The sequence below is a fragment of the Aethalodelphis obliquidens genome, unplaced genomic scaffold (genome assembly GCF_003676395.1).
Source record: "Aethalodelphis obliquidens isolate GAN/ISIS:26980383/991018 unplaced genomic scaffold, ASM367639v1 scaffold31, whole genome shotgun sequence".
NCBI classification, from domain to species: Eukaryota; Metazoa; Chordata; class Mammalia; order Artiodactyla; family Delphinidae; genus Aethalodelphis; species Aethalodelphis obliquidens.
In genome coordinates, this window is record NW_020837975.1 from 5,846,985 (window position 1) to 5,861,756 (window position 14,772).

Here is a 14,772-nt window from a genome sequence, read left to right on the forward strand (position 1 = left end):
GCCCGCGACGCGGCCGGAGGGAAGCCCGGAGCGAGCCGAGGCGCCGCCGCCCGCTGGCGCTGGGGAGGGCGCCCGCGAACAAGGCGCCTTTGAGAGTCAGCCGCCCCCATCCCTCCGGCCGGCCCCGCCCCCAGGCTGGCACACCCTCTCCCCCCACCTCCGCGACAAAGCGCGCCTTGTGTCCCCCACCCTGCGCCCGCCTCCGAGGCCCCAGGGAACTTAGGCGGCGGCGGCGGCGTCCAGGGAGCCGGTCCGGAGCTCCCGACCGGATACCCTCCCACACGCGGCCCGGTGCGGCGCTGCCCCACCCCTCATACAGTCACCTCAGTCCAGAAAACAGCGATTTTAATTTGAAAGCGATTTTATGTGAGTGAAAGAGAGGGTAAGGGAACCCCGGAGAGAAGAGCCGCAGGGCAAAAATCATGCAGCCCCATCACCCCATTTCTGCAGGCGGGCCATCTCCCCTCAGTTCTGAGGCCAGGAGCCTGTGCCCCCAGCCTACAAGGTGTGTGCCCCGGGCTGGGGGGAGAGCTGGGAGGGGAAGGGTCTGAGGACTACTCACCAAGCCACTTCCCCACACCCCGCCCTCACAGCCCAGGCCCCTTCCCCAAGCCAGACGGAAAGAGTGGGGGAGGGGGCTGGGAAGGCCAGTGCTGAAGAGCCAGCCCCGCAGACCACCTCAGGGCCCTGCCTTTCCCGAACACCACCTCCACCACTGGCATTTCTTAGTCAACCTGGGAAAGTACAGTACTTCTTTGAGTCTAACTGCAAGTCTCTATCCTCAGAGAAAATTAAAAATAGCACATGGGTTCCTACATCTCCACCCGCCCCTTAGCCACCACCACCTTTTTCTTTTTCAGTCTGACGGCAGAAGGTGAAGCGTGAGAGGGGGCTCTGGACATGGGACAGCGACAGGGCCCCTCCTTATTCCAGAGAAGCCCCCATCTGCCAGGCTTGGTTGGAGGAAGGCCTGTCAGAGCCTTACTCCCATGTCCATCCGTTTGGGGGGCCTGCCCCCCAATATCCATCTCTGTGGGAGTTCCCATTTCCATTCTTCAGATGGGGGGCTAAGTGAAGCAAGACGAGAAGGAAGCCAGGTCCTGGGAGCAAGGCCAGTGCTCTGTGCTGGGGGAAGGAGAGGCCGTTCCAGGCCAGGGGTAAGAAAGCACCCCCAGATCATGGCGGAGCCAGACAAATTCAGAGACTCAAGGCCACTGAAGGGAGAGGTCCAGCCCTCAAAGTGGTCTGGGGTCCCCTCTGACTTGGGATGCCAAGCAAACCCTTGCAGGGTTTAGGGACCCCCCGTTGGAGGTCTCCGTTCTGCCCTATGCTCCTCACCCCACCAAGATTCTAGGAACATGGTCCCTCCCCACCCTGCCCCAAGGCTCAGAGTCCCTTGCCCATGTGCCCTCCTCAAGCGTGAGGAACACCACGTCTGGGTGTGGGCTCAGGCCAGCTGGTGGGGAGCCTCAAGCATCTCCATGAGGAAGGTGTCGATGGGAGTGTCGCCAATGAGCTTGAAGAAAAACAGATGCTCTAGACACTTAAGGCCTATGGACCTGAGAGCAGGAAGACGCAAGAGCAGCTTGGCAAACCTGAGGAGGGAATGGGAGACATGGAGTGAGAGCTAGAGCCACATGGCACTACCCCCACCCCAGCAGGAGCCTCGGTTCCCACAGCCCCTCAGCCCCACAGCGCCTTCTCACCGGCCCTGCTGCTCAGGGTACTTCTGTTTGCAATAGGTCTCCAGGGACGCGTACACTTTCTCCCGCAGGACCTCTACCTCGCTGGGGTTGGAGAGGCCCTTGGCATCTGGGATGGCAGGGAAGAGAGGAGGAAGAGGAAGGAGGGCAAATCAAATCAGGACAAATGTGGAGGTGTGGCCCACACGATGTCCCTTTTGGGCCCCACCTACACGCCCTTCACCAGATGCCTGGCAAGGGAAGCAGGGCACAATGGGTTTGAGGGATGGGGTTGCAAAGGGAATGTTATCAGCAGATGTGGGTTCTTCTTTGTCAGCTGTGAGATTTCTAGGTTGAGGGGGATAGCTGGGTAACTTAGGAGTCTCCGAAGAAGAGGAGGCTCCAAGGCTGCCTTGGTCTTGAGAGACGGGGGTAATCCTCCTCTTACCTGGATTGAACAGAATGATTGCCCTCAGGCAGCCAAGTTCTGTCTTGTCCATCCTCATGTCACGCATTTTGGACACTAGCTCTGTCAGCACCCTGGAGAGGGACCTGCAGGTCACTCAAAGGTCACAGCTCAGCCAGCCTTGGACACGGACCAGCCTATAGCCCCACCCCCTCGACCGACAGGCCAGCCCAGCCGAGGGCCACTGACCGATCAAAGATGGCTCCCACGCCTGCGGAATGGGCTGAGTTGCGGTGCACGTGAAGACCTGTGGCGAGGAGGATGCCGTCTCGGACATCGATGGATCGGTGAGAGAAGGAGGCAATGAGGAGCTCATTCCAGCCTGGGGGTGGGGGGCGGCAAGGGTGACGCGCCAGGGATCAGGCCATGGGATTGAAAGCACATCAGGGGAAGAGAAGAAGGGGTGGCGAGGTCAATGAGACTGGCTCTCTGAGTATGCAAGGTAAGGCCGCTGGGGTCCCTGAAGGTCAGGAGGTCCAAGAGGGGTCAAATGACAAGAGATTCAAGGAGTCCAAGGTCACTGACCTGCCCGTAGCAGTATGACCTGGTCATCCAGAGGCAAGGAGGAAAAGTGTGGGATCCTCTTTGCCCACTCAACAAGTGTGAAGAGCTGTTTGTCAGCTGCCTGGCAGATGTTAGTCACAGGATCGTTTGGCTGCAGGGGAGGAGGGGTGAGAGTTATAGAAGATTTGGAAGTACACTGGGAGCCCCCCCCAACCCCATAAGAGGCTTTTGACACCCCCTCCTTATTTGTAGTCTCTCTTCAAGCCCCATCTGAACCAATTCCTCCTCTTCTAGCATTCAGGAAAAGTTATTAATTTGGGACTTGCCTGTGGTTCTGTGAGTGGATTGTTTTGGGAGTGGGGACGGAGGATGCTATCACGCCTACCTCAGATGTCTAAGAGACCTTGTTTGGCGGCACTTCCGTCCCCGGCAGTGTTAGATGGGTTGTGAGGGGAAGGGAGGGGAGGGGGAGGTAGAACAGACCTAGACTCCCGCCTCCCCACCCCCATCAGGAAGAAGTGTAGATTGACCCCAGCACTCACGCTGCTGCCGCTACCCGCCGTTCCCCCAGGACCCTCAACGCCCTGGTCACTCTTCTGCTCCACAGCAAGCTCTGCCTCCAGGATCCTGTCCACGGGCATCTCCTCGGGGGCTCCCCCAGCCCCCTCCCCATCCCCATCCTTGTCCTTCCCCCGCTGACGCTCCTCCTGAACCGCTGAAGGAGAAGGAGAAAGGAGAAAAAAGTAGAAAGTCAGCAGCCAGCCATGAGGAGATTCCAAAATGTCCTTAGGGTCTTATCAGGGTCTCATGGCCCTTAGGAGATATTTATAGAAATTGGGGAAGTCACTGGAAACCATGGCAGATTTGTGGCAGTCCAGAAGCAAGACTTATAAAAGAACAGATAAATAAACCCAGAAGAAGTAAAAGGGTGGGTAAAGGAATTACGGAGAAAGCTAGTATTTAAACTGAGAGCCTACTACATACTAGGAAACGTGCCAAGCACACTTTCACGTTCACTCAAGTATCATAACGACCCTGTGAGCTCTTGACCCCATTTTTAAAAATAACGATTTGGGGGCAGTTCATTAAACAGCTTGCCCAAGTTCACACAATACATAGCAAGTCGTATGTCCAAATCTAAGCGTGCCTGATGGCAAATCTGGTGCTCTTCTGACTCAACAAAAAAGCAGGAAAAGGAGCACTGGCCTGGGTCTTCAGAGGGGTGGCTTCTGATCCAAGACCTGCCACTCTTTTGTTGCATGACCTTGGGAAAGCCAGGCTTCAGGCTCATCTTCTCTAAAATGAGGGATGTGACCAACATATACTCCCTAAAGTATCTCTCTCAGAATTCCAGAATCAAGCTTAAGAAGAAAAGATAGAGATTAAAAAAAAAAGAAGAAGAAGAAGAAGCCCTGAGGTCTTCAGTAAAGGCTGCAGCTTAAGAGGGTAGAATCCCAGAGTTTGGAAGAGAGAACACAGATAATAGGGAGATGGAGACCAGAGTGGAAGCACTTGGTCAAAATGAGGAAGAATTACTCAGGTTAGAGAAGGGGAGCTAGAGAAACCCATCATGGGGAAGGAAAACTTATCCTACCCTAGCACCAGACCAGGGAGGGGTCAGAGGGGCAGAGGCCACAGAAGCAGAACCATTAAGAAGGAAACTCAAGGCACCAGGTCAAGGTACCAGAGAGGAGGGCTGATGAGCAGGGGAGACGGAATCAAATATCGCCCTCTGGAGGAGAGAGAGGAGTCCAGCCTTCCTAAGAGGTATAGTCCCTGCAGTCTTCCCTCCCCCTCCTCCCTCTCCTCCCACAGGGTAGACTGGGAGGCCTGGGTAGGGCAGGCTCTTACCTTCCCTCTTCATGCCGGTGGCCAGGCACTTCTGATAGCGGCAGTACTGACAGCGGTTCCGCTGGCGCTTGTCCACCGTGCAGTCCTTGTTGTCCCGGCACGAGTAGGTCAGGTCCTTACGGATGGTGCGCTTGAAGAAGCCTTTGCAGCCCTCACAGCTGTAAACCCCGTAGTGTTTGCCTGCGAGGGGACAGGAAGAGCAGTAAGACTGCACGTAGACCCTGTGCCACTAGGACTCTTGCCCACCTCCCCCCAGCAAATTTAGTTGAAGTCTGCTCTGTGTTTGCCAAAGAGAGAGATGGGGAACCAGGACATGAGGCATGATCCAGTCCCACTCTTCTCACAGTTCGAAAACCCTATGCCAGCCCCCTCTTCCCTCTGACCACCCCCCCACACCAAATCTGAGCTGCAGGGTCCTTAACTCTCATCAGACCTCCCCCAGCTCACTTGCTCTAACCAAACCTCAAGAGCCCCTGGGAATCCCACAGGTGATGGTAAATGGTACACGCTCTCTTCCTCTCTGCTGGTCCTCTGAGCCCCATACCTGAGCTTCGGTCCCCGCAGATTGCACATAGCCGTTTGCCAGCCCCAGGGCCACCTGGAGGGGGTGGACAGTGCAGGCCCCGGACCCCTAAGACTGGTGGCTTCACATCTTCAGGGGGGCCAGACCCACCCCCAGGGAGCGACACTGTTGAGTTAATCTGGGTTGGGGGAAATAGGGAAGTCACAGGGAGACTCATTGGGAAGGATAATCTCTCAGAGGGGAGGGACATCATTCCCTACCACCTAGGCAGGGCCCTGCATTGCACGTTACAAAGGACATTATTTACACTGCAGTGCCCGGGAAGGGCCACCCCTGGAGTACAACCCCGAAGAGATGAGACATAAAGGTCCCCCTGAAATTGTGCAACACAGTGGCCCTGAAGGGCTTGTATTTCAGAAGGGTAGATGGAACCAAAAGGGCAAAAAATCACTGATATATGAAAGGGACATCAAGAATAGCTGGGTTCTTTTACAGGGTTGGGGAGGAGGCGTGCACTGAAAGCTCAGTCACCTCAAGAAATGCCAGGGGTCACACAAGGACCACAGGCCTGGAAGGTCAGTGGGCCATGGGGAAGTTCATACAAGGATCTAGGTCACCAGGAAAACAAGGAAATGAAAATGGAGAGGCAGTAAGTGGGTCACAACCTCTCACCTGGGGACTGCTGACAGGCCCGGAGAATCCTGGGGGAGCTGGAGGGGGCAGACCAGGGGACCCCATGGAAGAGCTGATGACCGGGAAGGGGGAGCCCAGTGGCGGGGGTGGCATCGGGGGTGGGGGTGGAGCCCCAGAGCCTCCAAGGGATGCAGCTGCTGAAGGGGGTAAGGGTGGCCCCGGAGGAGAAGGGGGAGCGGCCCCCTGGGGAAGGGGATTTGGAGAGGAACTGTCTGGGCTTCGGGAGTCTGGTGAGGGGTACACACAGGCACAGACACACACAGACAGAAGAGACAAAAAGAGAAAATGAGTCTTCGATCATCCAACCGGAGCCTTTAATTCTCTCTCTGATCCCCCCACCGCGCCCCCACCTCACCCCACCCCTTCCCAAGTCCAGAGGCACCCTGCTGTCAAACAACGGCTTAACTCCTAATCGTGGTGAGAGAAGGGGGCTAACAGAGGAGGATCGTTCGGGTGAGGCAAATTCCAAACAATGCATTTGGTCACCCCAAGCCAGACGCATCTCGTGTGGGTGGGGCAGCACGTGGGGTGGATCAGTCAGCCCCTCCACTCCCAGCTCGTAGCCAGAACGTGCAGGGAAAAGAGATAGGCAGAAGAGACCCCTCCTAGGACACAGAATTTGCCTTCAAACGTCCAGAGTCCTCAATCTCGAGGACTAGTGCCCCACGCCTTGGACCTCCGTAGTGCAGGGCCTCGAGCGGCCACCGCTAGAAGAGCGGAAGCTCCCCCTCCCCGCCCCGCCCCGGGGGGAGGGCACTAAGGCCCTCGGGAGGGAGGGGACGCGTGTTTACAAACAAGGGGGCGGGAGCGCCTGGGAAAGAACACCAGGGGAGGGGGGGGAAGGGGTTGCTGATAACGCGGTCACTGGCTTGCCGGTCCGTCCGCTAGGTCACTCACCCCGCCCGCTGTCGCCCATCCCGTCCCGTCCAGCCTCCCCCGGCTCCGGCTCCGGGGTTTGTTGTTCTCCGGCTGCCACCGCCGCCGCCGCCGCCGCTGCTGCTGCGGGATCCAGCCAGGGCCGTCGCCGCCGCCACCGGGACGCGACCCCACAATGCATTTCTTTTCGCACCCCCACCGGCCCACACTGCCCTGCGGCATGCCGCTGGGGGAGGAAGGGCGGGCGAGCAGCCCAAGACATGGTTCCTGGCTGAGTGTAGGAATACCGAAGAGGTACCAGGGATTCCCAAGGATTGATCGTTGGACTAGCTGAGCACGAGGAAGCCCCAGAGAAAAAGTCTCTGGCCTTAACCGGGTCGAATTAAGCGCTTCGCTCTGCTCTGTAGCAAAATGACAGCGCCGATGTGGCAGCCATCTTGGTATAGACGGGAAGTCTCCGCGCTAGTTCCCGCCTCCTCGTCTGGTTGGAAACGGAGGAGGCGGTCTCCTCCCGCCTGTTAACCCGCCTAGCCCAGCGTCCCCTCAAATAACCTCCACACCCGCGCATGCGCGCCAGGGCTAGACGGCTTCACCACTACCGGAGTGCCGCCATATTGGTAAAGGTACTGGGACCAAGGTAGAACGGAACTCCCTGTTCTCGCGGGAGCTAGAGGCGGGACTGCCACGTCCGAGCAAACCGGGAAAGGAGAGGATCCCGGAGCCGGTGAGAATTCCCTGTTTTTCCCTACCGTCCTTTTCAGGCCTTTTTCTTCATTTAGTGGGTCATAGAGACGAGGGCGCAGAGAGTCCATATAGTGGAGGATCAAAGCCTAGAGCGGTGTCCTGGGGGTCCTGCATCAGGGATGGGGTTCCGGATAAAGAAAACGAGTCTTGGGAACAATGTGGGTGGGGACAGGATGGAATGGGGAAGCAGCCCATAGAAGTGGACGGAGGGCGCGAGCGGAGTAGAGCGGACCCCGCATAGATATAGAGTTGAGGGTCAAGTGGAGTCACTATCTCTGTCCCTCTGGTCAGCGTGATGGCCAGAGGCCTGGGGGCCCCCCACTGGGTGGCCGTGGGACTGCTGACCTGGGCGGCCTTGGGGCTGCTAGTGGCCGGACACGGGGGTCATGGCGACCTGTACGAAGACCTGCACGAGGACTTCCAGGGCCACAGCCACAGGCACTCACATGAGGATTTCCACCATGGACACAGCCATGCCCCTGGCCACACTCATGAGAGCATCTGGCATGGGCATACCCACGGTCACGACCATGGACATTCGCATGAGGATTTGCACCATGGCCATAGTCATGGCCACTCTCATGAGAGCGTCTACCACCGAGGACATGGACATGATCATGAGCACAGCCATGCAATCTATGAGGAGTCTGGGGCTCCAGGCATCAAACAGAACCTGGACACTGTCACTCTCTGGGCCTATGTGAGTCCCCCGGGGATGGGGCAGAGGGGGACTGGTTCGGGATTGTTGGGAAACCCCACACCACTTGACCCCTGACTCTCCCTCGCCAGGCACTGGGGGCCACAGTGCTGATCTCTGCAGCTCCATTTTTCGTCCTCTTCCTTATCCCCGTGGAGTCAAACTCCCCTCGGCACCGCTCTCTGCTCCAGATCTTGCTGAGTTTTGCTTCGGGTGGGCTCTTGGGAGATGCCTTCCTGCACCTCATCCCTCATGCTCTGGGTAAGTGATCTCTAGCTTCTACCTTAAATCTTAATGTATTTCATGCTTTGGACAAGAGGGTTCTTTCCCCTTTGTGATCCCTGACCTTCCAATATTCTCCCAAATATACACCCCTTGGTTGGGGTATTTCCTCATCTGGCTTTGTCTCTCCCTTCCTCCAGAACCTCATTCTCACCACCCTCTGGAGCAGCCTGGACATGGACATTCCCACAGTGGTGAGGAAGGGGCAGGTGAAGACGTGGGGTTGGGGTGCAGGGGAAGGTCTGTGCCTCCCTATTCTTCTCTTGTGCTTGGGGAGGAAGAGTCTGAAATCAAAATCTCCCTTAATGTCTCAATGTATCCATTCCTAGGACAGGGCCCCATTCTGTCTGTGGGACTGTGGGTCCTCAGTGGAATTGTCGCCTTTCTCGTGGTGGAGAAATTTGTGAGACATGTGAAAGGAGGACATGGACACGGACATGGACACGCTCACGGTCACACACATGGAAGACAGGGTGAGCCCAGGAACAACTTTCCTGAAAGCCACCTTGCCATCTCTGAATCTCCTCATTTTATGGTTCTTAGGTGGAAGAAGACTACCCTTATGAGGACATATTGGCAAATCTCTGTTCTCCACTCTTACCAACTCCTTTCTTCCCTCAGGGCGTCCTTCAAAGGAGAAACAGAGCTCAGAGGAAGAAGAAAAGGAAGCAGGGGGGTCGAGGAAAAGCAGAGGAGGGAGCACAAGGCCCAAAGACAGGCCAGTGAAACCTCAGAACTCTGAAGAGGAAAAAGCAGGTTCAGGTGAGGGCCAGCGTTGCATACGCTTGGGCAAGGGGCATCATCATGAATCACATGGAACAGCACTATGGGTGATCACAGGTGTCTGGAAAATACTGAGGCTGGATGTGAAGTGGTCTCTAGGAGGCTGATCAGGACTGAGACTAGGGGTGATGAATACCTCTAATCGTTTAATCTTCCTTTTGTCCTGTAAAAGACCTACGTGTATCGGGGTACCTGAATCTGGCTGCTGACCTGGCACACAACTTCACGGATGGTCTGGCCATTGGTGCTTCGTTTCGAGGGGGTCGGGGACTGGGGATCCTGACCACAATGACTGTTCTGCTACATGAAGTGCCCCATGAAGTCGGGGACTTTGCCATCTTGGTCCAGTCTGGCTGCAGCAAAAAGCAGGTTGGTGAAGGTGTGCACCAAACATGGTTGCCTCAAGCCTTTTATCCCCCGCTAACCCACCCCAAACCCAGACTGCCACCCGTTAGTTCCGAACAAGTTGTACTACAGGTATACCTCGTTTTATTGCACTCCTTTATTACACTTAGCAGATATTGCGTTTTTTACAAATTTATAGCAACCCTGCTTCAGCAAGTCTATGGATACAATTTTTCCAACAACACTAGTTTACTTCATGTCTGTGTCACAGTTTGAGTAATTCTTGAAACATTTCAAACTTCGTTATTATCATACTTGTTACGTTGATCTGTGATCAGTGATCTCTGATGTTACTATAGCAAAAAGATTGCAACTTGTTGAAGGCTTACGTGATGGTTAGCATTTTTTATCAGTAGAGTATTTTTTTTGTGTGTGGTACGCGGGCCTCTCACCGCCGCGGCCCCTCCCGTTGTGGAGCACAGGCTCCAGACGCGCAGGCCCAGCGGCCATGGCCCACGGGCCCAGCCGCTCCGAGGCATGTGGGATCTTCCCGGACTGGGGCACGAACCTGCGTCCCCTGCATCGGCAGGCGGACTCTCAACCACTGCGCCACCAGGGAAGCCCTCGGTAGAGTATTTTTTAACTAAGCTACGTACATTGTAGGCATAATGCTACTGCACACTTACAGGATAGTGTAAATATATGCATTGGGAAACCAAAAAAATTCATGTGACTTGCTTTATTGTGATGCCCTGGGACTGAACTCACAATATCTCCGAGGTATGCCTGTATTGTTAACAACAGATCCTCTAGAAACGAGCGGGAAGAAGTTCTGTTTCTTTGTCTTGTAGCTCAGTAGTTCTTGAACTGTGGTCCATAGCCATCTGAATGTTTTACGGGGGTCTTTCACACCATGCCCCTGACCCTGGCCTATTGAGTCAGAAGGTCTGTGGAAAGGACCTCTTTGATCTAAGATTTTTCAGAAAGTGTCTATTCTAGATCCCCTTCTTTTTGCCTTACTATTTAGTTTCTAAAGACATGCATCTTATCCATGTACACTTATACCCCTCCAGCCACATCTAAACCACTGATAACCTTTAGATGTTGGTGAGTGCCTCTCTCTCTCTTTTCTGCCCACCAGGCGATGCGTCTACAACTACTGACGGCAATAGGGGCACTGGCAGGCACAGCCTGTGCCCTCCTAACTGAAGGAGGGGCAGTGGGCAGTGAAGTTGCAGGTGGCACAGGTCCTGGCTGGGTTCTGCCATTCACTGCAGGTGGCTTTATCTATGTAGCAACGGTGTCAGTGTTGCCTGAGCTGTTGAGGGAGGCATCACCATTGCAATCACTTCTGGAGGTGCTGGGGCTGCTGGGGGGAGTTTTCATGATGGTGCTGATTGCCCACCTTGAGTGAGAGGTGGGGTAAACCAGCCCCACCCCAGCCCCAAACCTCTAGCCTCTAAACCCTCCAGGTCAGGGGTCTGTGGAAGTTGGGGGCCCTGGCCTGGGACATCTGCCAAAGGAGGGAGTTGTGTCCTAGGGAGGTGGCAACTTTGTCTTGAAAGCTATCAAGATTTGGCAGTCTTACAGGGGCTGCAGAGGTGAGAATGACAGCCCGGGGGACCCTAGTGTTGGGCATGTGCTGACCATGTTGTTGGGTTTGGGGACTAAGTGGGGCCATGAAGAAGGCTGGAAGAGAGAGGAGTCACGGCAACCTACCCCATATCCCCCACCCCACCTATTCACAGAGGACCAAGCTGCCACACACTGGCTTCTCCAGGGTCCACCTCCCTCTCTCCCACCGGTTGGTGGAAACTCCAGGGAAGACCAGAGCCCTGAAGTGGGTAGCAGAAGTCGGGGATAAACATCAATCGTGTGTCCTGATTTGGGAGTTATTGCGGGGGGAGGGGGGCTAGTTGCTACTTCTCATGGCCTGATTTTTCTTTTGTTTGTACTCTTTTATATCACTGTTTGAATGGGGAAGGAGGGGTGGTGACCGGAAATAAAATCCTTGGATCTTCCGCTCCACGCGCAGTCTTTGTCCTTTTTGGGGGGAATGGGGGCCCCTCTTCTCCCGGCTCCACTGGCCCCCAAGCTTTGGTGTCTGGCCACGCCCCCGCGGTTGGAGGTCTGCCTGCGCGGGTGGCCGCCAGTGGCCTAACGCTGGCGGGTCTTCGATTGGTCCGGCTTTGCTCTCGCCGCGCCCCCTCTGCGCTCGGATTGGCTCAGTGCTGGGGGCCCGCCCACTCGCCACCCGCCATGGCGTCTCAGCTCCGGCTTCGCTTCGCGCTGGCTCTGGTCACAGGTTGGGGGGCGGGTGTCCTCTCCCCGGGGGGGTTGGTGTGCTAGAGTGACGTCGGGGCGCGCCCTCGGACTCTACAACCGCTGTGGCCTGTGGTCCGAATTTTACTAACTTTGCGCCCTGTTGACCTCTGACCCCTGCCCACTTCTCCCTCCCCCGCTTCCCGCGTGTTCTCTCCCATCTCAGGTGCTGGTAGTGGCATCGGCCGAGCAGTGGGTGTGCGCCTGGCCGCTGAGGGGGCCACTGTGGCCGCTTGCGACCTGGACGGGGCAGCGGCACGGGAGACGGTGCGGCTGCTGGGAGGGCCGGGAAGCCACGAGGGGGCACCCCGCGGGGCCCACGCAGCCTTCCAGGCTGACGTGTCCGAGGCCGGGGCCGTCAGGCGCCTGCTGGATCAAGTGCAGGTGAAAAAGCGAGACGACGTCGCCCCCTTTAAAGCCCTAACGTTGCCTCCAGTGCCCTCGGCTCTACAAGGTTTTTTGGTGTGTAACCTACCCCTTACATAGGCCTGCTTTTCTCGCCCGCCATCTGTCGTTGTGTCCTGTGCGGGCATCACCAGGGATGAGTTTCTGCTCCACATGTCTGAGGATGACTGGGACAAAGTCATAGCTGTCAACCTCAAGGTGGTGATCTCTGAACCCATGACTTCTGGGCCCTCTAGCCTGGGGAGGGAGTTGGAGGAGTGTCACCCCTGCTGATCCTTTCTGCCTTGTTACTTTCTCTCCCCACCCCCAGGGCATCTTTCTAGTCACTCAGGCTGCAGCCCAAGCCCTGGTGTCCAGTGGCTGTCCTGGCTCCATCATCAACATCAGTAGCATCGTAGGGAAGGTCAGGTTGAGTTGGGACGAGGTCAGCCAGCCAAGTGGGCACAGAGAGGAGAGCCCCTCCTTAGGACTCCCAACTTAACCCCAATCTCTGGCTCACCCAAAGGTGGGGAACGTGGGACAGACAAACTACGCAGCATCCAAGGCTGGAGTGGTTGGGCTGACCCAGACTGCAGCCCGGGAGCTTGGACGGTTGGTCAGACACCTGGGGCCATGTGGAAGGTCTGAGGGAGGGTCAGTGTTCAGTCCTCTCTGGAGTCAGCAGCCACTCTCCTTTCCACAGACATGGGATCCGCTGTAACTCTGTCCTCCCAGGGTTCATTAAAACACCCATGACACAGAAAGTGCCACAGAAGGTACTGGACAAGGTAGGAGACTGTGGGTGGAGGGCAGAATCATTCAGAGAGCCAAACTCTCTGGGCTTCAGAGAGAGGATGCTGGGCCCAGTGAGGGGCATATTCAGCAAGCGTATAAGGAATGAAGACCAAAAAAAGTCACAGACTCGGTCTACAAAAAAAAAAAAAACCATGAAAAAAACCTTCACTCACACGAGTGTTTCCTTACAGGTGACTGGAATGATCCCACTGGGACATATGGGGGACCCTGAGGGTGAGCACTGAGTGCAGAGGGGGCCTGAATGAAGAGATCCCGAGGTCTGTGGTATCTGAGAGGGTCTCACCAGGATTGGTGGTTGGGGGAGGGATGATTCGGGTAGGTGGCTACTTTGGGTCTGTGAGAGTGAGTAGGATTCTGCCCTCTCCCCACCATTCCCATAGATGTGGCAGATGTGGTCGCGTTCTTGGCATCTGAAGACAGTGGATACATCACAGGGGCGTCAGTGGAAGTCACTGGTATGAGGCCATCAGGGGGAGGAAGAGGGCAGAGAAGTGGAACCCAGAAAGCAAATGAGGGGAGTCTGGAGCCACTGAGGGAAGGGCAGAAGTTCCCATAGGCCAAGGACAGAAGTGGATGCCTCCCCCCCAGCCCATTTGTCTCCACCTATACATCTGTCCAAATGTTTCTGCCCCTCCCAGGAGGTCTTTTCATGTAACTGCCTCAAGGACCCCGGACTCTGCTCACTATCCCACCACTCTGCCGGGCCTCCTGCTGATGAGGACTCAGAGTTCCCAGGCTACAAAAGGGGTGGCAGTGTATGGCTCAGGAATGCTGAATATGGGAGGCAGGGGTGCTTGTGACCCTAATAAATTCCAAATCCTCTTCCCTGCCACCTCCGGTTCTTCTTGTGTCCAAGTCCTCAGACCCTTCGCCACCTCCCCCTCCTTTCCCTTTCGCGAAGGATTGTTCCCTTTCACTGCCTGGTCTCCCAGGGCAACCCCCGCCGCCGGGTATGAGAGGAGAGAGTGTGTGTCACTGTGTGTGCGTGACACTCTGGGTCTTTTGGAGGGAGGGGCTCTCTGCCCCACCCCCTTCCACTGATCCTGCAGCCCCAGTCCCCTCCCCCAATTCCCTGGGTCCTTATGGTCCCCAAGGGTGATTTGTTCATGGCCCCATCGTAGTATCCAGTCTATCCTTGGGAGGGGGTCTTGGAACAGGTGGCCCTCCCCCACCCCTCTCCTTTCTCTGAGTCCCCCCCTCCCCTTTCTCTCCACCTTACAATAGCTGCAGCCGGCCGGGGGTCGGATGGGGGGGATTAGGGGAGGGGGCCAGGATTAGGGGAATGGGCCAGCCGATGAAAGGGGCTGGAGGAGAGCAGAAGGGAGGGAGGGGGCTGGGAGAAGGAGGAGGAAGGGGAGGGGGTCCGCGCTAATCGACTCTGGAGCCCACATAAGGACTGGCCACGGACTGAAGGCGAGGACAGGGAAGTAGGGGGGAACTGGGGGAGGGGGCGAGGGGACCCACTGCTGCCTTGTCCCAGAAAGAGGCCACCCCCTGGCAGTTGCAGCCCAAGTCCGGGAGCCCCAGTTCAAGCTGGAGGAGACAGACGCCCATCACGGTCTCTTTTCCCCCGTATCCCTCTCATCCCCTGCCCTCAATGGGGATCGCTCTGCCCCTTCCTCTTCTCTTCCCTCCCGGTCCCCTTCCTTTACTGGGAAGTCCTGGAGGAGACTTCTGCCCGCTTCCCACTCCAGACATTCGGCCCCTTGTGCCCCCCACCTACACGCGCACAACCCCTCCCCGATAGGGGCCCCATCGTGTGTGTGTGTGTGTGTGTGTGTGTGTGTGTGTGTGTGTGTGTGTG

The 14,772-nt window shown here is 56.6% G+C and overlaps 3 protein-coding genes across 11 annotated transcripts; 2 read left to right on the top strand and 1 right to left on the bottom strand.

Annotated features, from left to right (window-relative positions):
* Window positions 1-328: 328 nt before the first annotated feature.
* RXRB (retinoid X receptor beta) lies at window positions 329-6,979 on the bottom strand. Of its 6 annotated transcripts, none has more exons than XM_027126932.1 (10): window positions 6,617-6,979; window positions 5,699-5,946; window positions 5,048-5,204; window positions 4,504-4,683; window positions 3,195-3,367; window positions 2,674-2,803; window positions 2,338-2,470; window positions 2,131-2,222; window positions 1,707-1,812; window positions 329-1,595 (listed from the first exon to the last, which is right to left on the bottom strand). In XM_027126932.1, the coding sequence occupies exons 1-10, from the start codon at window positions 6,855-6,857 to the stop codon at window positions 1,448-1,450; spliced, it is 1,608 nt and encodes a 535-aa protein (XP_026982733.1). In that variant the 5' UTR covers window positions 6,858-6,979; the 3' UTR covers window positions 329-1,447. The 6 variants fall into 6 exon arrangements, with proteins under 6 accessions (XP_026982733.1, XP_026982732.1, XP_026982734.1 ...); XM_027126931.1 differs by having other exon boundaries at window positions 2,131-2,234; XM_027126933.1 differs by lacking the exon at window positions 2,131-2,222 and having other exon boundaries at window positions 1,478-1,595.
* A 229-nt stretch (window positions 6,980-7,208) lies between these two features.
* Window positions 7,209-11,474, top strand: SLC39A7 (solute carrier family 39 member 7). Its single transcript, XM_027126936.1, has 8 exons — window positions 7,209-7,319; window positions 7,631-8,039; window positions 8,129-8,297; window positions 8,459-8,512; window positions 8,648-8,791; window positions 8,940-9,080; window positions 9,274-9,470; window positions 10,588-11,474. The coding sequence occupies exons 2-8, from the start codon at window positions 7,635-7,637 to the stop codon at window positions 10,858-10,860; spliced, it is 1,383 nt and encodes a 460-aa protein (XP_026982737.1). The 5' UTR covers window positions 7,209-7,319; window positions 7,631-7,634; the 3' UTR covers window positions 10,861-11,474.
* Window positions 11,475-11,552: 78 nt separating this feature from the next.
* Window positions 11,553-13,800, top strand: HSD17B8 (hydroxysteroid 17-beta dehydrogenase 8). Of its 4 annotated transcripts, none has more exons than XM_027126939.1 (9): window positions 11,553-11,751; window positions 11,935-12,152; window positions 12,255-12,371; window positions 12,484-12,576; window positions 12,679-12,764; window positions 12,856-12,928; window positions 13,139-13,181; window positions 13,349-13,423; window positions 13,607-13,800. In XM_027126939.1, exons 1-9 carry the CDS (start codon window positions 11,706-11,708, stop codon window positions 13,621-13,623), a joined length of 768 nt encoding a protein of 255 aa, XP_026982740.1. In that variant the 5' UTR covers window positions 11,553-11,705; the 3' UTR covers window positions 13,624-13,800. The 4 variants fall into 4 exon arrangements, with proteins under 4 accessions (XP_026982740.1, XP_026982742.1, XP_026982741.1 ...); XM_027126938.1 differs by having other exon boundaries at window positions 11,567-11,751; window positions 12,856-12,940; XM_027126940.1 differs by lacking the exon at window positions 12,255-12,371 and having other exon boundaries at window positions 11,559-11,751; window positions 11,935-12,230; window positions 12,856-12,940.
* The last annotated feature ends 972 nt before the right edge of the window (window positions 13,801-14,772 follow it).

Bases quoted from the DNA above. Each gene is read 5' to 3' on its own strand.
- RXRB (XM_027126929.1), bottom strand. From the start codon at position 6,857: ATGTCTTGGGCTGCTCGCCCGCCCTTCCTCCCCCAGCGGCATGCCGCA. The intron at 5,947-6,616 runs GTGAGTGACCTA...ACCCCTCACCAG, and splicing joins GATGGGCGACAGCGGGCGGG to ACTCCCGAAGCCCAGACAGT. The intron at 3,368-4,503 runs GTAAGAGCCTGC...CTTCTCCTTCAG, and splicing joins CACCGGCATGAAGAGGGAAG to CGGTTCAGGAGGAGCGTCAG.
- SLC39A7 (XM_027126936.1), top strand. From the start codon at position 7,635: ATGGCCAGAGGCCTGGGGGCCCCCCACTGGGTGGCCGTGGGACTGCTG. The intron at 8,298-8,458 runs GTAAGTGATCTC...CCCTTCCTCCAG, and splicing joins CCTCATCCCTCATGCTCTGG to AACCTCATTCTCACCACCCT. The intron at 8,513-8,647 runs GTGAGGAAGGGG...ATCCATTCCTAG, and splicing joins ACATGGACATTCCCACAGTG to GACAGGGCCCCATTCTGTCT.
- HSD17B8 (XM_027126938.1), top strand. From the start codon at position 11,706: ATGGCGTCTCAGCTCCGGCTTCGCTTCGCGCTGGCTCTGGTCACAG. The intron at 11,752-11,934 runs GTTGGGGGGCGG...CTCCCATCTCAG, and splicing joins CGCGCTGGCTCTGGTCACAG to GTGCTGGTAGTGGCATCGGC. The intron at 12,153-12,254 runs GTGAAAAAGCGA...CCCCTTACATAG, and splicing joins GCCTGCTGGATCAAGTGCAG to GCCTGCTTTTCTCGCCCGCC.